The sequence below is a fragment of the Manduca sexta genome, chromosome 18 (genome assembly GCF_014839805.1).
Source record: "Manduca sexta isolate Smith_Timp_Sample1 chromosome 18, JHU_Msex_v1.0, whole genome shotgun sequence".
Lineage (NCBI taxonomy): Eukaryota > Metazoa > Arthropoda > Insecta > Lepidoptera > Sphingidae > Manduca > Manduca sexta.
Window position 1 is genome coordinate 2,038,748 of NC_051132.1, and position 16,965 is coordinate 2,055,712.

The 16,965-nt window shown below is 35.2% G+C and overlaps 3 protein-coding genes across 3 annotated transcripts; 1 reads left to right on the forward strand and 2 right to left on the reverse strand.

The window, feature by feature from the left end:
• The first annotated feature begins 2,152 nt into the window (after positions 1 to 2,152).
• LOC115447091 (THO complex subunit 3) lies at positions 2,153 to 5,818 on the forward strand. The gene is made up of 7 exons (XM_030174014.2): positions 2,153 to 2,458; positions 2,595 to 2,716; positions 3,081 to 3,216; positions 3,503 to 3,606; positions 3,963 to 4,124; positions 4,401 to 4,501; positions 4,679 to 5,818. The coding sequence occupies exons 1-7, from the start codon at positions 2,255 to 2,257 to the stop codon at positions 4,837 to 4,839; spliced, it is 990 nt and encodes a 329-aa protein (XP_030029874.1). The 5' UTR covers positions 2,153 to 2,254; the 3' UTR covers positions 4,840 to 5,818.
• Positions 5,819 to 7,875: 2,057 nt separating this feature from the next.
• On the reverse strand, positions 7,876 to 15,863 carry LOC115447088 (NADPH-dependent diflavin oxidoreductase 1). The gene is made up of 7 exons (XM_030174011.2): positions 15,246 to 15,863; positions 14,299 to 14,582; positions 13,851 to 14,031; positions 10,364 to 10,584; positions 9,883 to 10,155; positions 9,215 to 9,441; positions 7,876 to 8,787 (listed from the first exon to the last, which is right to left on the reverse strand). The coding sequence occupies exons 1-7, from the start codon at positions 15,628 to 15,630 to the stop codon at positions 8,559 to 8,561; spliced, it is 1,800 nt and encodes a 599-aa protein (XP_030029871.1). The 5' UTR covers positions 15,631 to 15,863; the 3' UTR covers positions 7,876 to 8,558.
• Positions 10,919 to 13,554, reverse strand: LOC115447092 (U3 small nucleolar ribonucleoprotein protein IMP4). The gene is made up of 6 exons (XM_030174015.2): positions 13,140 to 13,554; positions 12,571 to 12,733; positions 12,259 to 12,391; positions 11,869 to 12,007; positions 11,488 to 11,609; positions 10,919 to 11,121 (listed from the first exon to the last, which is right to left on the reverse strand). Exons 1-6 carry the CDS (start codon positions 13,324 to 13,326, stop codon positions 10,933 to 10,935), a joined length of 933 nt encoding a protein of 310 aa, XP_030029875.1. The 5' UTR covers positions 13,327 to 13,554; the 3' UTR covers positions 10,919 to 10,932.
• Positions 15,864 to 16,965: the final 1,102 nt, after the last annotated feature.

The window sequence follows — 16,965 nt, forward strand, 5'->3', positions numbered from 1 at the left end:
TAATTGACATTCTTATCTGCTAGAAATTTCATTACGTGCCTATAATACCTACCTAGTTATTAGTTCGTGCGTTTTAAGGTGGTAGCTCAAGGTCCATTTTCATACATTTTGTTTCACCTTTAATCTGGGTAACTAAACAAGTATTGGCAAGTAAAGAATTTAAATTCACGTCTAGTTAGTGATTAGTTCTCGCAGTTGAAGAAAAACGTAAAAATAATTAATAATCATGGATATTTCTGCCTTTAAAATTTCGTCATATTAAATTTTAAAGGCCGAAATATCCATGATTATTAATTATTTTTACGTTTTTCTTCAACTGCGAGAACTAATCACTAACTAGACGTGAATTTAAATTCTTTACTTGCCAATACTTGTTTAGTTACCCAGATTAAAACCGAAACAAAATGTATGAAAATGGACCTTGAGCTACCACCTTAAATAATACTTCGTCCTAATGAACGTAATTCCAAAGTAAATGTATAGTATCTAAATTAATGCGACTCAAATCAATGCGATCCTACGAGTCTGACCCACGCTAAGTATAAAGCTTAGCTTTTATTATGACTAGCCGAGGCGTGCGGCCTGAAGCAGAGCGCGGAGTGACGTTTCGCCACCCCAGCTATTCGCCCCGTTGCCATGCGTGGTATATACGAGTATATACGTTTTTCTATACAAAATATGTAAGGTGTGGATTTTTATAGTGCGACCCTACCCTATCCGCCTCGGCTGGTGGACGTTATACATTAAACATAATATTATACCAATCTATTTTAAAAGGCCTGACTGCATTTTTGAAATGTTTTAAAATAAGAACGTTTAGTACTTAGTTATTGACATAATTGTCAAAAGTATCATCAATTATTATTTGTCAAAGTAAGTGTCGTGAGCAAAAAGCTTTTTAATACGACGGAAAGGTTGATTCTAAAAATGTTGTTCAGAAATTCCTTAGGGATTTTGCGGAAGCCGGTTGTAACAGGATTTGCTGTTCCGAAGCGGAATTTTGCTCAGGTCGGCTCGGTTATAGTGACGCCGCCGAGGAATAGGTGTTCCTTTGGAGTAAGTGGATTTGTCATATTATCCTCATTTAAATGTTAAAGTGTTCCACTTATTTAGAATATTTTATTTTAATAAAATATTACCTAGATAGCATCTACCTTCTTAGGCGGTTTCTCTACCCCAGCTACATTTTTAACATTTCTAAACGTCCTTATGGTGGTAGCTCAAGGTCCATTTTCATACATTTTGTTTCTGCTTTAATCTGGGTAACTAAACAAGTATTGGCAAGTAAAGAATTTAAATTCACGTCTAGTTAGTGATTAGTTCTCGCAGTTGAAGAAAAACGTAAAATAATTAATAATCATGGATATTTCGGCCTTTAAAATTTAATATGACGAAATTTTAAAGGCAGAAATATCCATGATTATTAATTATTTTTACATTTTTCTTTCAACTGCGAGAATTAATCACTAACTAGACGTGAATTTAAATTCTTTACTTGCCAATACTTGTTTAGTTACCCAGATTAAAGCCGAAACAAAATGTATGAAAATGGACCTTGAGCTACCACCTTAAGGACTTTCCCAATGTTACTTCAACCAATGCAGACGGTCATGATTGCCTTAAGGTCTGTATGGGATGTATCATCTATGGAACTATGCTATAAAAGGTCATAGCATCGCTAATCTAAGGAATATCAGTGTTAATTTAGGCCAACTAATAAATGATTATTTTCACAGGAGTTTCTATTACACTCTGCGTTTATGCTAACAGTGTGGGTAGCGCCGATGGCTTACTTCTTTTCACAAATAAAGGTGTGGCGGCGTGAATATCTCCAATAAAATATGTGAATAAATTATTACTCTCGTACCTGGATATTTTCATTTACTTGCAATAGTACTTATTTCAAAAGGAAGATAGGTAAACGTTGTAGTACATTGGAACGAGATTCATCAGTCTGAGGTCATTGCAATTTAGAAAGTTCTGGAATTATTAAAATACCTAGACAAATTATGTCATCATTTGTGGGTACATTACTCTTGCCAAAAGATGAATTTGAATAAGTAACTACTAGTATATTAGTGAATATTGGTAAAATAAGACTGTATGAATTAATTCCTCTGCCTACTTTAAACAAAAAAAAAAAAAAATAGCTGCCGCTGCTATCCTCTTGTCAAATTTTTTTAAAAGAAAACTTTGCAAATGTCAATAAGTTTTGTATTTTGAAAACAAACAGTGGATTTATATGCTTTAAAACATGAAAGACTCTAAACAAGGTCAAACTCCTATAGAGGACCTAGCAGAATTACGTAGTTATTTCGCGACACATAATACTTTTCGTGAATACATAGCGCATAGTTCGAAAGTTCATTCCGTTGGTTGGTCATGCGATGGAAGAAGACTTGCTTCAGGTTCATTTGATAAAAGCGTCGCTATATTCAATTTGGAGAGGAATAGACTGGTTTGTTACTTTACAAAATAATACAAATAACTATTTTTAGGTTATGTTTGATTTTGCCTTTTTAGTTCTTATCAAACATGACATAGATTTTACAATCATAGAGCCATTATAATTAGAGATTATTTTCTTATTTCAGGTGCAAGATTCCATATTCAGAGGCCACACAGGTTCGGTAGACCAACTTTGTTGGCATGCATCAAACCCTGATCTTCTCAGTACTGCAAGTGGTGACAAATCTGTTAGAATATGGGACACAAGGTATTATTTTTCATAAACATAAATAAATTGATGTGTTCAGTAATTTAAAAATTCAAAAAATAATTCTATCACTTGCAATAACCAACCACCACTCATATTTGCAATATCTCTTTGAGGGTACAGTTGGTGGTATAATGCAATTAGTTCTGAGCGTAATTAAATTTTTAGGAACTATAGTGAAAAAATAACATGATAAGATATTTTTTCTCCTATGCCAAATTCCTTTACATGATCTTAACCGCAACAGTCAAATTCATAGCCAAATGGAGCATCAGAATAAAGTTTACTTCACATACTTACAGATGAGTTATGCAGATTGGTTTAATCTTGGAATTCTATATTTACCACTAGACATATTTTTTAGATCACACAAGTGTGCAGCAACCATAGCTACAAAGGGGGAGAACATCAATGTAGCATGGTCACCCAATGGTAGCACTATAGCCGTGGGCAACAAGGAAGACTTGGTATCTTTCATAGACACAAGGACTTACAAAGTGGTATGGAGTTTATGGTTATTGGCAAATTAAGCCTTTTTACTAAGTACATTGTAACCAGTATTTTATACTTTATAAGACTATTTTTTGTATTTAATTCTAAAATATTTATAGTGTAATTCAGTATTCATTTATTTTAAAATATAGCACAAATATTTTTCATTTAAAATCAGAAAACATTATCTTTAATAAAAGATGTGAAATATGGGTTACAATGGTTCAAGAAATAAATGAAATGATATTAATTAATAATATGATAATAATAAATTATGTTTATCTATTTTTGCAGGTTGTGGAGGAGCAGTTTAACTTTGAAGTGAACGAGATCTCATGGAACAACACTTCCGATCTGTTCTTCCTCACCAATGGATTGGGATGCGTTCACATTATGACGTAAGTATGGTGATTTATTTTATGAGTGTACTTCCCTCTTGATGGAAAACGCAATGACTGCAAAACCAGTGGCAACACAACTCGAACTTTAGACATTACATAAAAAAATTGCTGCGTTGCACTTTTTTAAGTCTAAGTCAGTAAATGTTTATATGTATAAAGATAAGCCAGAATCACAGTGGCACACATCTCATGACACTGAGCGGTGAAGCTCGGCGAGTCTCAGGGAAATTAATTTGTCATTATCCCGCAATGGAAATAATCAAATAGAAAGAAGGGGAGGAGTTGGAAATAATTAGTTAATTTGTATAGCATTCATGTAATTGAGCTGAAAAGAATTTTTGTTAAATTCCCAGCTACCCGACCCTAGAGCTGCAGACGGTGCTGAAGGCGCACCCCGGGACGTGTATATGCATCGAGCACGACCCCACGGGCCGGTACTTCGCCACGGGCTCCGCCGACGCGCTCGTCTCGCTCTGGGACGTCAACGAGCTAGCTTGTCTCCGAGTGTTCTCTAGGTAATGCCTTAACTGTATAGAATTGTTTTAAAATAATCTCTTAGCTATATTACATCTTTGCATAATATAAAAATAGCATTGAAAATTTGTAAAACAGTTTTATGAACTATGAATATAATGTCAGTTAACAACAGAAGTTGCATCCCTCTATGTGAGTCAGAACTTTTGTACTAGATGAACAATGCCTCAAGAATGCATTTCTATGAGAGAATTTATTACCATCAACATATACAAAATATAGAAGACCAGAGATAAAAAAATAATATTCCATTACAGGCTAGAATGGCCGGTGCGCACGCTGTCGTTCAGTTTCGACGGTAGATTACTAGCATCAGCTAGCGAGGACCACATTATCGACATTGGAGACACCGAGACAGGTATGCATTTTAAAACTTACCTCTAATATCTTTAAAGTTTATATGCTTGTGCAAGTCTTAGTAATAGACAAATTATACAATACCATCACAACTGAGTTCAGAGGAAGAAAGGGTATTTTGGGCTTTTGACAATATTTCTTACTATTGGTGACCTTAACTGTCTATTTTATCTTGCAGGTGAAAAAGTAGCAGAGATCCCAGTACAAGCTTCAACATTCACAGTGGCCTGGCATCCCTCGCGGTACCTGCTCGCATTTGCGTGCGAGGACAAAGACCCACCAGAGAGAAAGCGCGATGCAGGCAACCTCAAACTATGGGGACTGCCCAATAGTGGATAGCATTCAAGCTTTAGCAAAATTCCCTAAAAATAATAACGTTGCGACTGTTCGAATGTGGCTTACCAATGCCACTGATCGCGCCACGAGAAGAATAAATTACAAAATCTGTGTTAATATTTGAAAACATAATTCAGGTTACAAGTTTGTTCAAAAATAGATAGTAATGTACCATTAAATACATTAATTTGTCGATGTGTGCTAAATAGGATTAAATAGTAAGAAAATTTGTACAAGTATAACATTTACAAGACTTCAACTTCATTTGAACATTATTTTTGAAATAGTATTTAAAGAGTAAAGAGTTGCTTTACACCGCGGTTATACTTACTAACGCCCATCGTAATAAATAAGAAGTGACTGACACCTTAGAATCAGGCAAAATACAGTACATGAAGGTCCATGTTGTGTGACTGATGATTGTGGTTGGTTAAGATTAACGGCTGAAACACATGTTAGTTTTTCGACCAATCATGATGAGACAATAAGGACTGTGTCCTGGTTGGCCACATTTTTAAGATGGATGACTAGGTTATGATACACGGTAGTGTGGTGTGAGGTTTTAGCATTACGAGGAGAAAGTGGGTGAAATGCCAACTGCGGGCTGTACATGTCTGGTGGTAGGATATATATTATATTTGCCCGAATAACGACCACTGTACACATGGTGTTAAAACTCGCCGTAGTGACGTAGTTCCGGGATCAAGTTTTGTAGGTACCGCGTCCAACAGGCCAGCCTGATTGTGTCAGCTGCTGAGGGGTAATCATCTCTTGTTATACGTCATTCTATTGAACCCCACTCCACTTACCATTAGGTGCAATGGGTCAATTTGGCGTGCTCGGATTAAAAAAAACATTTATTATCAAAGTATCAGCCATGCACAGTGCATCCTCTTCTTGGACTATTGTGTCTATATGAAAATGATATAGATAATCATAGTTTTAACGTATTTTTTATGAAATAAAAGAATTTTTAGTGTTATGTTTCTTTAATTTTTTTCATCACTATTACTGTTTATTAGAATAGAAGCAAAAATGACATTTAGAATCACACATAATGTATCCCCAATCCAAAGCTCTATGACCTATACATAAAATAATAATAAATAATATTAGCCCTGTATTATATTGTACTGTCCCACTGCTGGGCATGGGTCTCCTCTACTACTGAGAGGGATTAGTCTTTAGTCCACCACGCTGGCCTAGTGTGAATTGGTAGATGTTACGTAGGTACCCTCAAAATTCTTATAGAGAACTGTTATGCTGGTTTCATCAAGAGGCTTCCCTTCACCGTTAAAACTAGTGATAATTCACAAACAATACACATAATTTTAGAAAATACAGAGGTGTACCCTTGGGATTTGAACTTGTGGGCATTCGTCGCGGCAGTCCGTTTCACACCTAGTTAGGTGTGAAACGGCCTACCGATAGCCCCGATAACCCTGCCGATAGCCTAGTTAGGCTATCGGCATTCTTAACTATGCAGTGTCGCTGAACTATTCTGAACCGTTAAGTGTCTGCCCCTATCACATAATACATCAATTCTTGTGTATAAACAAATGGACACAACAATCGTAGACTAGAAACAAATATTTACGAGTCACAAATATTTGTTTTGGTGATGGATTCACTATTGCGGCTACTTTCACAGCCATATAAATTTTCACTAAAACAAATTTATGTGCGAAAATAAAATGTTAAGGTCAGTCGGGGGAAGTGCGCCATAAAATTTTCATAGCTGGATTCAATGCAAAATAATTTCTTTTTGTGCTGACTTAAGAATATAATTTTATTAATTTAAGAATATTTGGTATTTTGTGATAACAACCTATAGCCATTCAAGGAAATCGGACCATAAATTAATAATATTTTGCTCAAAGTAAAAAAAATGGTAGTAGGCGCACTTGCCTCCGGAAATGGGGTAAGTGCGCCTGTGTAAAAAAAACGCCAATATGAAACATTATAAAGAAAACACTCACTTTAGTCCATAGAGAAATAAGTTTTACTCGCATTGCTCTTGGATAATTTTAATCAATCAATATTATAACAAACTATGGCTGTCAAATCAAATTCGGGGTAAGTGCGCCATATATATGTAAATCAGGGCTTGAAAACATTTTAGAATCTTTATTGATATATAATTTTTTGCTATGTTAGAGTTTTGTGTGCGGATATGTTGGAATAAAAAAATGTTAGCCCTAATATAAAATCCATTTTATTTCTAAAAACTAAAAAAAACATACAAAAATTTAGGAATTAACAATTTTGAATGCGTTATAACTCAATTACTTAGAATTTGGCCTTATGACATTTGATATGTTTTAGCTGCATTATATCCAGATAACGTGCCTGATCGAACAGCAACCTATTCACGTAAAGTTGCTCTAGACCAAGATATTTCAGTTTTTCTTTTGTAAAAACGAATTAACTAATACGCCCTTTTATTTAAGTCGGCTCAAAACAAAATACCTTGAGTACAAAAAAATCTGCTGTTAAGTATAACATTTTAATAATAATAATTCATATTAGTAAAACTTATTCTCAAAAAGGTTGGTTATATATGGATCAGGGGCAAGTGCGCCATACGACTGTTAACTGTGGCGCACTTGCCCTACTCGACAAATTTTAAGTACATTGTTTCGCATCGCTAAAAAATCATTTATTTGAGTATATATAAATAAAATTCAGGCAGGAAGTTAAAATAAAAGGTTTAAACTATGTATTCACCTTACTGGTTTACAGAAATATGTTAAATATCTTGAAATATTTGATGTTATCTTTCACGGGGTCATCTCGGTTTACAGGTCTAAATGACACTTAAAATAAAATGGCGAATAAATCGTATTAAAATGAACATAGCCATTTATGTTTTTTAGTGGAACTGTATTTCAGTTAGTAGCATAAATGTAAGATTGCGGTAATTGTATAACATCAATAGTTCTCGATTTTTTTAGGGTAGGTGCACTTACCCTGTCGGCGCACTTGCCCCACCTGACCTTATATATTTATAGATTATTAATAATAAATTAAATTAATCTATTCTCGTTGTCCATCATTTAATAATGCCTTAAAAACTAAACATTAAAATTATAAGCAAACTTTAAAAATATATCTAACCCATTAGTTAACCATTAAACTAGCCGTAACTAATAAAATTATTATAACATTATTTATCTAGAGATTCGACTATTCGAATCAATATCCATTATTATGGAAATTACTTTTACATTTACCCGCCGTTTCCCATTAACGATCCCATTAGCTATTTTCAATTTACCGCGAAAATGGACCAATCGGAACAAAGTTGTTTTAAAATGCTTACAAATGACGTTTTTAATTGGTTTATTCTCGGGATCGATTCGAAGATTATGATTAGGATCGTTTAATAAATTATGTTTCATACGCTTATTTATTTCTGGTTTATTTTACTATTTACCCGTAGTTACGGATTGTTTATTGAAATCGTCTTATAGACAATTCACAGCAAGACTACAGACTGATACCCGGCAAAGAATTTGAAACTGCTTCATACGATAGTGGGCCTACATCTAAGTACAACAAAAATCCTCCACCACGCAGTACTGCGATCAAGTTATTTGCTATTATACTAGTCGGTTATTGCTACTTTGTATTTTTTTTTTTTGACAATTGTTATGGATTTTATTTTAACATTAGTGAAAAACCTTTTTTGATAATGTTTATCAGTAAACCGTAGTCACAAGTTACCAAGTCTCGGTCTGGTATCGTCGTTTATTTTCTAACTCCTTCATCCGTTGCTTCGCCTCGTCCAAGCTGAGGCCGCCATGTTTGCACAACACTTCCTCTATGAAAGCGTCCCGTACGTTGTCCGGCATCGACTTCGACGAACCAGACAGGAATATATACCCGTTCTCAGAGTTCAGTATGCGCCATAACTCCTCCGCGTGTTCCTTGATTCTATGTTGGACGTATCTGTGTAAAGATAGAATAATAGCTGAATCAAGATAAAGATTTAATCACGGCCCACAGAGACATAATTATTGGAAACTGTAATTGTTTATATATGCTTATGGAACAATACTTCTCGCCTTTTTGTTGTAGTAGCATGTCTATGGTCGTGGAGATTTTGGATTCGAATTTGAGCTCTAGAAACTTTATGTGGGTTTTTCAAAATCAATTTGCGAGACATTTGATTTGAAGAGGTTGTAATTCAAGTGGGTTGTTGTAGAAACTAAGGAAAATATATTTTATACGCGCACGAAAGTGTGACCTCACTGCATCTCACGGTAAGTGAAGTTAGGTCCAGATAGAGTAAAAAAAAAACAATTATCCCTCGCCAGTCGACATATTTACCAGAGGAGATGGAAGAAGATATACTGGATACTCAGTCCACACTCACACTTTGTTATCTTGATCTCTGGAGAAGGCGGTATACAGCGACAATTTCCCAGTGTCGACCATGCCTTCCAGTTCTTCTTTGCAGTGGAAGTCCTTGTCGTGGTACCGACAGCCAAAGAACAAGTGCATGGAGTCACTGGTCGCCTGGTCCAAGGTGATGCGCTCCTGCAGGACACTGCGGAATGGGGCTAGGCCAGTCCCTGGACCTACCATGATGTATGGAGTGTCCTGAAAAAGAAAAAACAATAGAATTGTGGCGATCATCACAACATCCCTTGTGCGACGATATTTTTCTTGAGCTTTACGTCGCTAACATAAGATGGAGTGAAGTCGATTGAATGCTCGATAATTTCAAGGGCATAATAATAAAATTATCACCACTTCCTTTTCTGTAAGACATTCATATCCCAGTCAGTTAACCCTTTTACGGTAGTTGTCAATAGACGATCCCAATCTTAATCATCGATCTGATGTTGTTGTCAAAATAAGCAATTTGTAAGAATGTCAGAAAAAACTGTTTGATTGGCCCATTTGGCGATGGATCAAAATAGCAATCGGGATCGTTTATTAAAAACGGTGATTAATCACTAAATCTTCAGTCAAGCTAACCCATTCAGGCTGTTAGCAAAACCAGCTATATTGAAACTAATAGATAAGTAACATACTCACATTTCCAGGAAACATGAATGTGCCAGGCTTGATCCAACCATAAACAAGGCTGCCTATCTTCAAATCCTTTAGCCAATTTGAAGCTAGTCCTAGACGTGGCTTCTTCAGCTTAGTTCTGTACTCCACCACCGCCACTAGCAAGTCAATGTCGTGTCCATTACTGGGTAAAGCACTGCTCGCGATGGAAAACGAGCGCGGCTTTATAGTCGGGAATAGTTCGAACAGGATCTCTATGGTCAGTTTTGATGCGGATTTGTGGAAATCGTGTAGTACCTGTAAAATTTAAATATATAGAGCCTGTTCTTGGCTTGTGTCGTATCCAAATCAGGATGTTTTCTGATTTTTGAACGACCAATATTATATAATATAATTATTAATAAAGGTACTGCAGGCAATTTGTTTTTAGTCGCTTGGGCGCAGGATGCCTGTTTCAAAGTAACTAGCTACACAGCCTAGAGCTTGACTTGATTCAAAAACTTACTTCCAACGCAGTCCTTTTCGGCCTCCTACAATAATTCAGCCACTCCTCCTGTCCCTCAGGGGAGCTAAGCTCCAAGCATTTCTCCTTCTCAAGCTTATCCTCAGAGACTATTGCTAACAGCGAGAACACATACTGGGAAGGATAGCAGCGCAGGTCCCAGTACTGTTCCGCTATTTCGTAGAGCGTGAGCGGAGGTTTGAGGTAATCTGGCACTGGCATGTCTAAAATGAACATGGCATGTTGAATTCCCCATTTAATTACATAGAAAATGTTCTATAAATTCTCCTGGATATTATGGGAGGGGTTCTCTTCAATGCCAAGAGTTGGCTATTGTAATAAAATGTAAATTTCTCCAGTTACTACTTGTTAATTACTTATTACACAATAAGATTATTTAATTACTTTATAGTAACTGGATAAATTTTAGTACACATTGAGGATGGACTATATATATTATGCAATACAATCCATACCTAATGAGTAATTAAATTCACAGCATATCATTAAATACTTAGATAATGTGTAACATGTTGGGTTAAAAAATAAAACACAAAATATTTCAAATAAATTTATTCATCATCCTGCCTCCATCCATCATCATTGCTAAGGAAGCGTCTCTTAGCCGCTGTATTCATGTAGGGACGCAGCGCCCATTCCGTGTCGGCCGCGTCCAGCGCCTCCAGCGTACCGAGCTTGATCTCGTACAGTTTCATCTGGAACCGCGGTCCGATCTCCGTCAACTCTATGTCTTTGCCTGCCTGAGGGTTACGAAAATTAATACTTAGTTAAGGTGGTTTAGAAATTGTTGTTGCTGTAGAGATTTAGAAATTTATATTATAGGGTATAGTAATTATTCAAGCAGCTATTCAACCACCAATTTATTTACCGCCGTTTTCAACTAACGATCTCAATAGCTTTTTCGGTCTATCCCAAAAATGGACCATTCACGATAAATATTAATAATTACAAATTACTTATTTTGATTGGTTCATTCTCGAAATCGGATTGAAGATTGAGAGATTGGGATTGTTTATTGAAAACGGCTGTTAATCATCTATGCACAGAAACTAGAAAACCCCATTCATTAGAATGTATTTTTTTCTGTAAAATTTAAACAAACAAACCTTCTTGTATGTGTGCTGTCTAAAACAGATATAATCATCATGGTTAGCAAATGTGATCACTCTCTTCGAGTCAGGTTTTGGTACTGGGAACAGATATTTCAATATGCTCATGGTTCTCAACCCTGGAACAAACATTTTAATTATAGACTTGAATATACTCCTTAGTTTTATTGCTCACAATAATTAACAACATGTCTCAGTTTGTTGTTTGAAGTTAAGTGAATCATAGTAAACATAAGCACATGAAGGCTTTTTCCGTGCTTTAGGGATGGTTATGGGACCTTTGGTAAAATGCAACAAATCTTCCTTATGTAGTGCTGGCTAGTTGTTCTAAGTGAACTAGGGCCATTTCCTTCTTTCCAGACAGAAACATAAACTCACCAAGATCTGTTTTAAAGTTGTGAAACAGCAGATGTGGGTACTGCTCGCTCATGGGGCCAATGTCTGGGATGTCATGCCGCATCACCACACCGGAGAGAGTGAATGATGCTGTGGGCCCATAGGGGAGGTGGCATATCACCTGAAATTGTTTATTAGCTTTTATAAAAACCATTTTTTTTCTAAGAAATTCTATAGATATCTTTAACATGTTATGCTACTATATATATATATATCATGTTATACAAATTCTCATTAGTGGTATGTATATATTGTACACAAAGAGTATGAACAATATTAAATCATCAAGATCCATAACTGATTTTAAATAAGAGGAATGAGGATGGAATGACAGTAGTTATTTGCTCGTAAATATTTGTGCATATTACTTACCAAGCTATCCGGAACACCTCTGTGTTCATGCACCACAATGAAGTCTGTCACTTCATTGGCTCTGCATGCGTGTATCAACTGAGACATCTCATAACCACCACGGTTCATCCTCTGGCTGTTTGGAAATATTAATCTGCAAATAAAATGATAATAATAAATCTTCTATTATTTTTGAGATATTTCAAATTGATCTCATTTTAAAATTCAGAATATATCAATTTTAAATTTATTTAAAAAAAAATACTAACTATTATAGAGAGTATGCATTAATTATGAAATTGTTTAATAGAAAAAAATGATTATGTGTCATACCGAAGTTCTTTCACAAACATTTTCAGTCTAGCACTAGGTTCTCTGGATGTAGTGATCATGATCTTGGGATCCTCAACTCCTGCATATCTGTACTCATCATCTTGTGAGTTCAATGTGTTTGTACCTCCACTAAAACCGCCAATAACTGCCGCCCTTTCGGGTCCTAAAAAAGATGAATTAAATTAATTTTTCATGAGTTTTATAAGCTATGGGAAAAGTATTTGTGCTATATTTAGTAAAATACTATGACACAGTGTCTACGTTATAATACCTTATTAGTGTAATATATAACATAAAAACATACATTCATTACTATATCACAGTAGTGTTAACATCACAAATTAGAGAAACAAAGTTTTGACTTATTTTTTTAATATGCCATTCTTGTTATATTTTTGCCGATAAGCGGTTTACTTTCCAAGTTTGGAGGTTAAACCACTTAATGACTGACAGGCGTACCAGTTTGAGTTATTGCATCGCAAAGCGGATAATATTATGACGTTCGTTTATATTTAAGGTTATAATCACAAAAGCATAATAAATTACAATACATGAGTTTAAATACTAACCTTTGTCTTCATATTCAGTTCTTTTTTGTAAAGCGAGTGCTTCTTTCCTCAAATCGCCGTGAATCGGTATGTTTTCTTCCAAACATCGTTTCAACTGATCCTTCTTAGCTTGTATACTTTTTTGTTTGTCTTCTTTGGACTTTCTGTATAAATATTCACGACGCAAACGCGCCTGTCTACGTAACATTGTATTTCACACACTATATTCACTTTATTTATTCAAAAAATATATATTTTATCGCGTTGTAATTTGTGTACTTCATGAGAAAATTTGACAGTTGACAATTTCACACGTGTTGTTGAAAGGTGACGTTTCGTTATTGCATGTTTTTATGTTGTTGCCGAGTAAAAGCTCTAATCTTTAGTGCTTTAACTTTTGCAATAATATAACGCTTTTTGCTATTTACAGATATATATAACTATATAGGACATTTAATTTCAAAGGAGAATAAACAATAAATTGTTTAGCACTACTTTTTTGTACAGGAAACACTTCTTAACCTGTGCCTACAATACACAATTACCCCCACTCTCTATCAAAATTTCAAATTCAAATAATTTTAATCTATGATTATGTAATGATAATCTTATTCAATGAATGATGGTCAAAGCTGTGTGTATTTATGAATATAAACTTTAACAATAACCCCATAAATTTTACTTGACTTTTTTTTTGTAACTTAGGAATATTTCAATAAAAAAAAAACTCACCATCATGGTATTCTTCTACCAAAAGTCTGTGATGAGGTAATATATCGAGTTTGTGTGTTTCAAATATGCCAAAGAGGTCGTCAATATCCTCTTTAGAGTTACGTGGCCTTATGTTGAATACGTCTCCCGGTTTGTAATTCATATCTGCTGCATCCGATCTTAATTTTATTAACCTTACATCCTAAAAAGTTATCATGTGGTTAGCTACAGAAACTAAAACAATCTTACAATTAGTTAAACTATGGCACCATGGGGATTGCAGTTTGGGCCAAACTCAGTAATGGTTATACAATGTTGCTTTTTGCTGAACAGTGAACACTGTCAAGAACTTCAAACTTTGCTATAAAGCTATGAACAGTGGTATAGTCATGAAGCCACATAATACCTTCCCAAATTCTAATGTCATAAAATATCAAGATTACCATTCTAGAGTAAAAGTAAATCTCACCTGGAAATGTGATGTATCCGTTGTCCTTTCATTAGATGTTATCTTCAATGGCACAGCTTTAACCACAGACTCATTTCCCTTTGCAAAATAAATATCCGGATAATCACTAATCTTTTTTTCTGGTTCTACATCCCTCAACAATGATACTTTCCATCTCGGCACAAAGTCTGAGTTAATGTTAAGATCTAGTTCCGGGAAATACCGCTTGAGAATATTGAAGAATTCCTTGACCCATGGTGACATGACTCCATCGTGGCCTAAGTCGTGTTGGTAATCGCAAAGACCTAGAGATATATGTCTTATTATTAATATAACTAATAAAATATGTTAAAATTATTATTTTGTTACGAACTCCTTTGCACAATTATTTGTTTAGGTTACAAACAAATATACACATCACACCCTTATTCGGAAGGGGTAAGCAGTGGTGCAACCAGGGCACACACTTTTCCCTAAGTGTGTCCCATGATGTGATAGGTGGGGAGCCCATCATCATATTGCGCATAATACTAGATTTCAGGCTGTTAGTGAGGAGAAAAACCCATATACTATTTTGCCTAACTGTAGATTGAAACCTGGGACCTGAGAGTGGTGGTTCCATGCAGTACAACTACACCATACAGTCAAGTGTATTTGTTAAGGTAACAAATATACATAAGGACAAATAGTCACTACTCCTAACCATAAACAAAATATAATGTTTCTAGCATGGGTATTAGAAAATGAGGACTTGTGAGTGCCAAAAGAAATATTTGCAGATCAGAAACATGGCATTTTTTATAGCTACCAACACCATAACTTCTCAAACCACATTATTCATTGTGTAAGTAACTATCTCATTAAAATGTGAAAATACATCATCTTTAATGTCTCCAACAGCTACACTATTAAAATGAGGGCTCATAATGAAGCATTAAAATTTAATTTCATTTAAATTAGGAATTTACCAATATCAAGTAAAGGTGTGGCTCCCAATTGCTTTAGCCTTCTGTGTAGTTTTTTCCCCGCGAAATTGAACTGAGCATATGACGAGTCGCCCAAGCCCAGCACACCATATTTCAGCTTCACCAGCGAGTTAGAAGGGAGGTTGGCTCTCAACAGAAACTTCCAGAAATGGCCCATGTTATCCGGCTCGACACCTCTGCCCGTTGTAGAACACACAAAAATCACGTATTCTTCATGAATAAGCTGTGATATGGGATAGTCATCCATTGCCAAAACAGGCCCGCGAAAACCTAAAGCTTTCGTCATTCGCCATATTCTTTCAGCTATTTCTTGCCCCGTAAAAGTCTGGCTGCCGTATAGTACTAGAAGTCGCTTTGAAACAATCATTTTAGAACAACACTGAGTATACTTATAACTTGCAGGTTAGGAAGTGTATTGTGTTTTAAAGGTTTATAAACACAAAAGTTTTAATTTAAAACAATCACTGATAACAATAATAATCATAAAGATAACAAGTTCCAACTAATAAACAAAAAATGTTAAAAACTGTGTTTCAAATCCTCTGTGTTATCTTTTTTTTTGCTATACATTGTAAACGATAATATGTGTCACTTGTCAGAATAGACAGAATTAGTCAACTCACAGCTGGTTTAACATTAGGACAGGCCGTACACGTTGCGATAGTTGCACAGAAAGTCATAGATTTTTAATTGAACTGTAATATTATATGCGTAAAGTTTATAACTGTAAAAGAGTCTTATAAGCTATAGAACACGTATAAAAAGATTAAGTATGATAAAATGGTCCATGCGCACTGCTACAGTACTGCAGAGCGTATCGGCTTTGATCTGAGCGATTGTTTCATTTGACCAATTTTTATTGGAATTCGTAACTATTACGTTATATTTAATTAAGTTACTAGTGCTATTTGAATTCAAATTGTACTTATTCTCATAGGATGATTTTCTCGATACAGTCTTGCCTATTGAGGAAATCGAAGAAAACATTTAGCAGATACATTGTGTTAAGGTTTAATTTTCTTTATATGTCATGTTTTATGTGCTTTGCTGTAATAAACATTTTTCATTTTCAATTATATAAGTAATAAAATAAATAGAATATTATTATTATTATTTATTTATTTATTTACATATCAACACACAACCAATTCAGATTACACCCAATTCAACTGGCGGAATGTTATATTCAATGTGGATAAGATTAATTTTAATTCTTTCTTAACCGAATTTCCGCCACGGCGGTCAATCTGTGTGTGCGTAATTCACGTTTGCACTCTATATTCCTTCATTCACAATATAATACATCAGAATTCACATACTCTCTTGAGACGGCAATCCGACATAACCGAAGAGTGATCAGGCGCAGGACCGACGGCTTTATGTGCTTTTCAGGGGTATCATACGCCAACTACTTGACTCTGGGCTGCGAGTGAGTAATTTTTAAGACGGAAAAACCCAATCAATTATTGTAGCCTGACCCGGGATTCGAACCCAGGGCTTCAGGACGGTAGTCGCTGTTGCAACTACGCCATCGAGGCAATCCCAATGTGGGTTTAAATCTAAATGCAAAATGTGAGTTATTGATTGTATTCTACAACTTAATTATTGTCGCACTCAAAATCCACTAAAAACGTCCTAGAACTGTTCCATATATACCTTCTTACCTATTTCATACAAAAATACACACATACTCGCCCGTTAT

Excerpts from the sequence above, each read along its gene's own strand:
- LOC115447091 (XM_030174014.2), top strand. The coding sequence starts at position 2,255 with ATGAAAGACTCTAAACAAGGTCAAACTCCTATAGAGGACCTAGCAGAA. Across the intron at positions 4,125-4,400 it reads TGTCTCCGAGTGTTCTCTAG|GCTAGAATGGCCGGTGCGCA; the intron begins GTAATGCCTTAA and ends ATTCCATTACAG. Across the intron at positions 4,502-4,678 it reads CATTGGAGACACCGAGACAG|GTGAAAAAGTAGCAGAGATC; the intron begins GTATGCATTTTA and ends TTTATCTTGCAG.
- LOC115447092 (XM_030174015.2), bottom strand. The coding sequence starts at position 13,326 with ATGTTACGTAGACAGGCGCGTTTGCGTCGTGAATATTTATACAGAAAG. Across the intron at positions 12,734-13,139 it reads AACTGAATATGAAGACAAAG|GACCCGAAAGGGCGGCAGTT; the intron begins GTTAGTATTTAA and ends CATCTTTTTTAG. Across the intron at positions 12,008-12,258 it reads GAGGTGTTCCGGATAGCTTG|GTGATATGCCACCTCCCCTA; the intron begins GTAAGTAATATG and ends AAACAATTTCAG.
- LOC115447088 (XM_030174011.2), bottom strand. The coding sequence starts at position 15,630 with ATGATTGTTTCAAAGCGACTTCTAGTACTATACGGCAGCCAGACTTTT. Across the intron at positions 14,032-14,298 it reads CGGATACATCACATTTCCAG|GATGTAAGGTTAATAAAATT; the intron begins GTGAGATTTACT and ends ATAACTTTTTAG. Across the intron at positions 9,442-9,882 it reads CATTCATGTTTCCTGGAAAT|GACACTCCATACATCATGGT; the intron begins GTGAGTATGTTA and ends TTTCTTTTTCAG.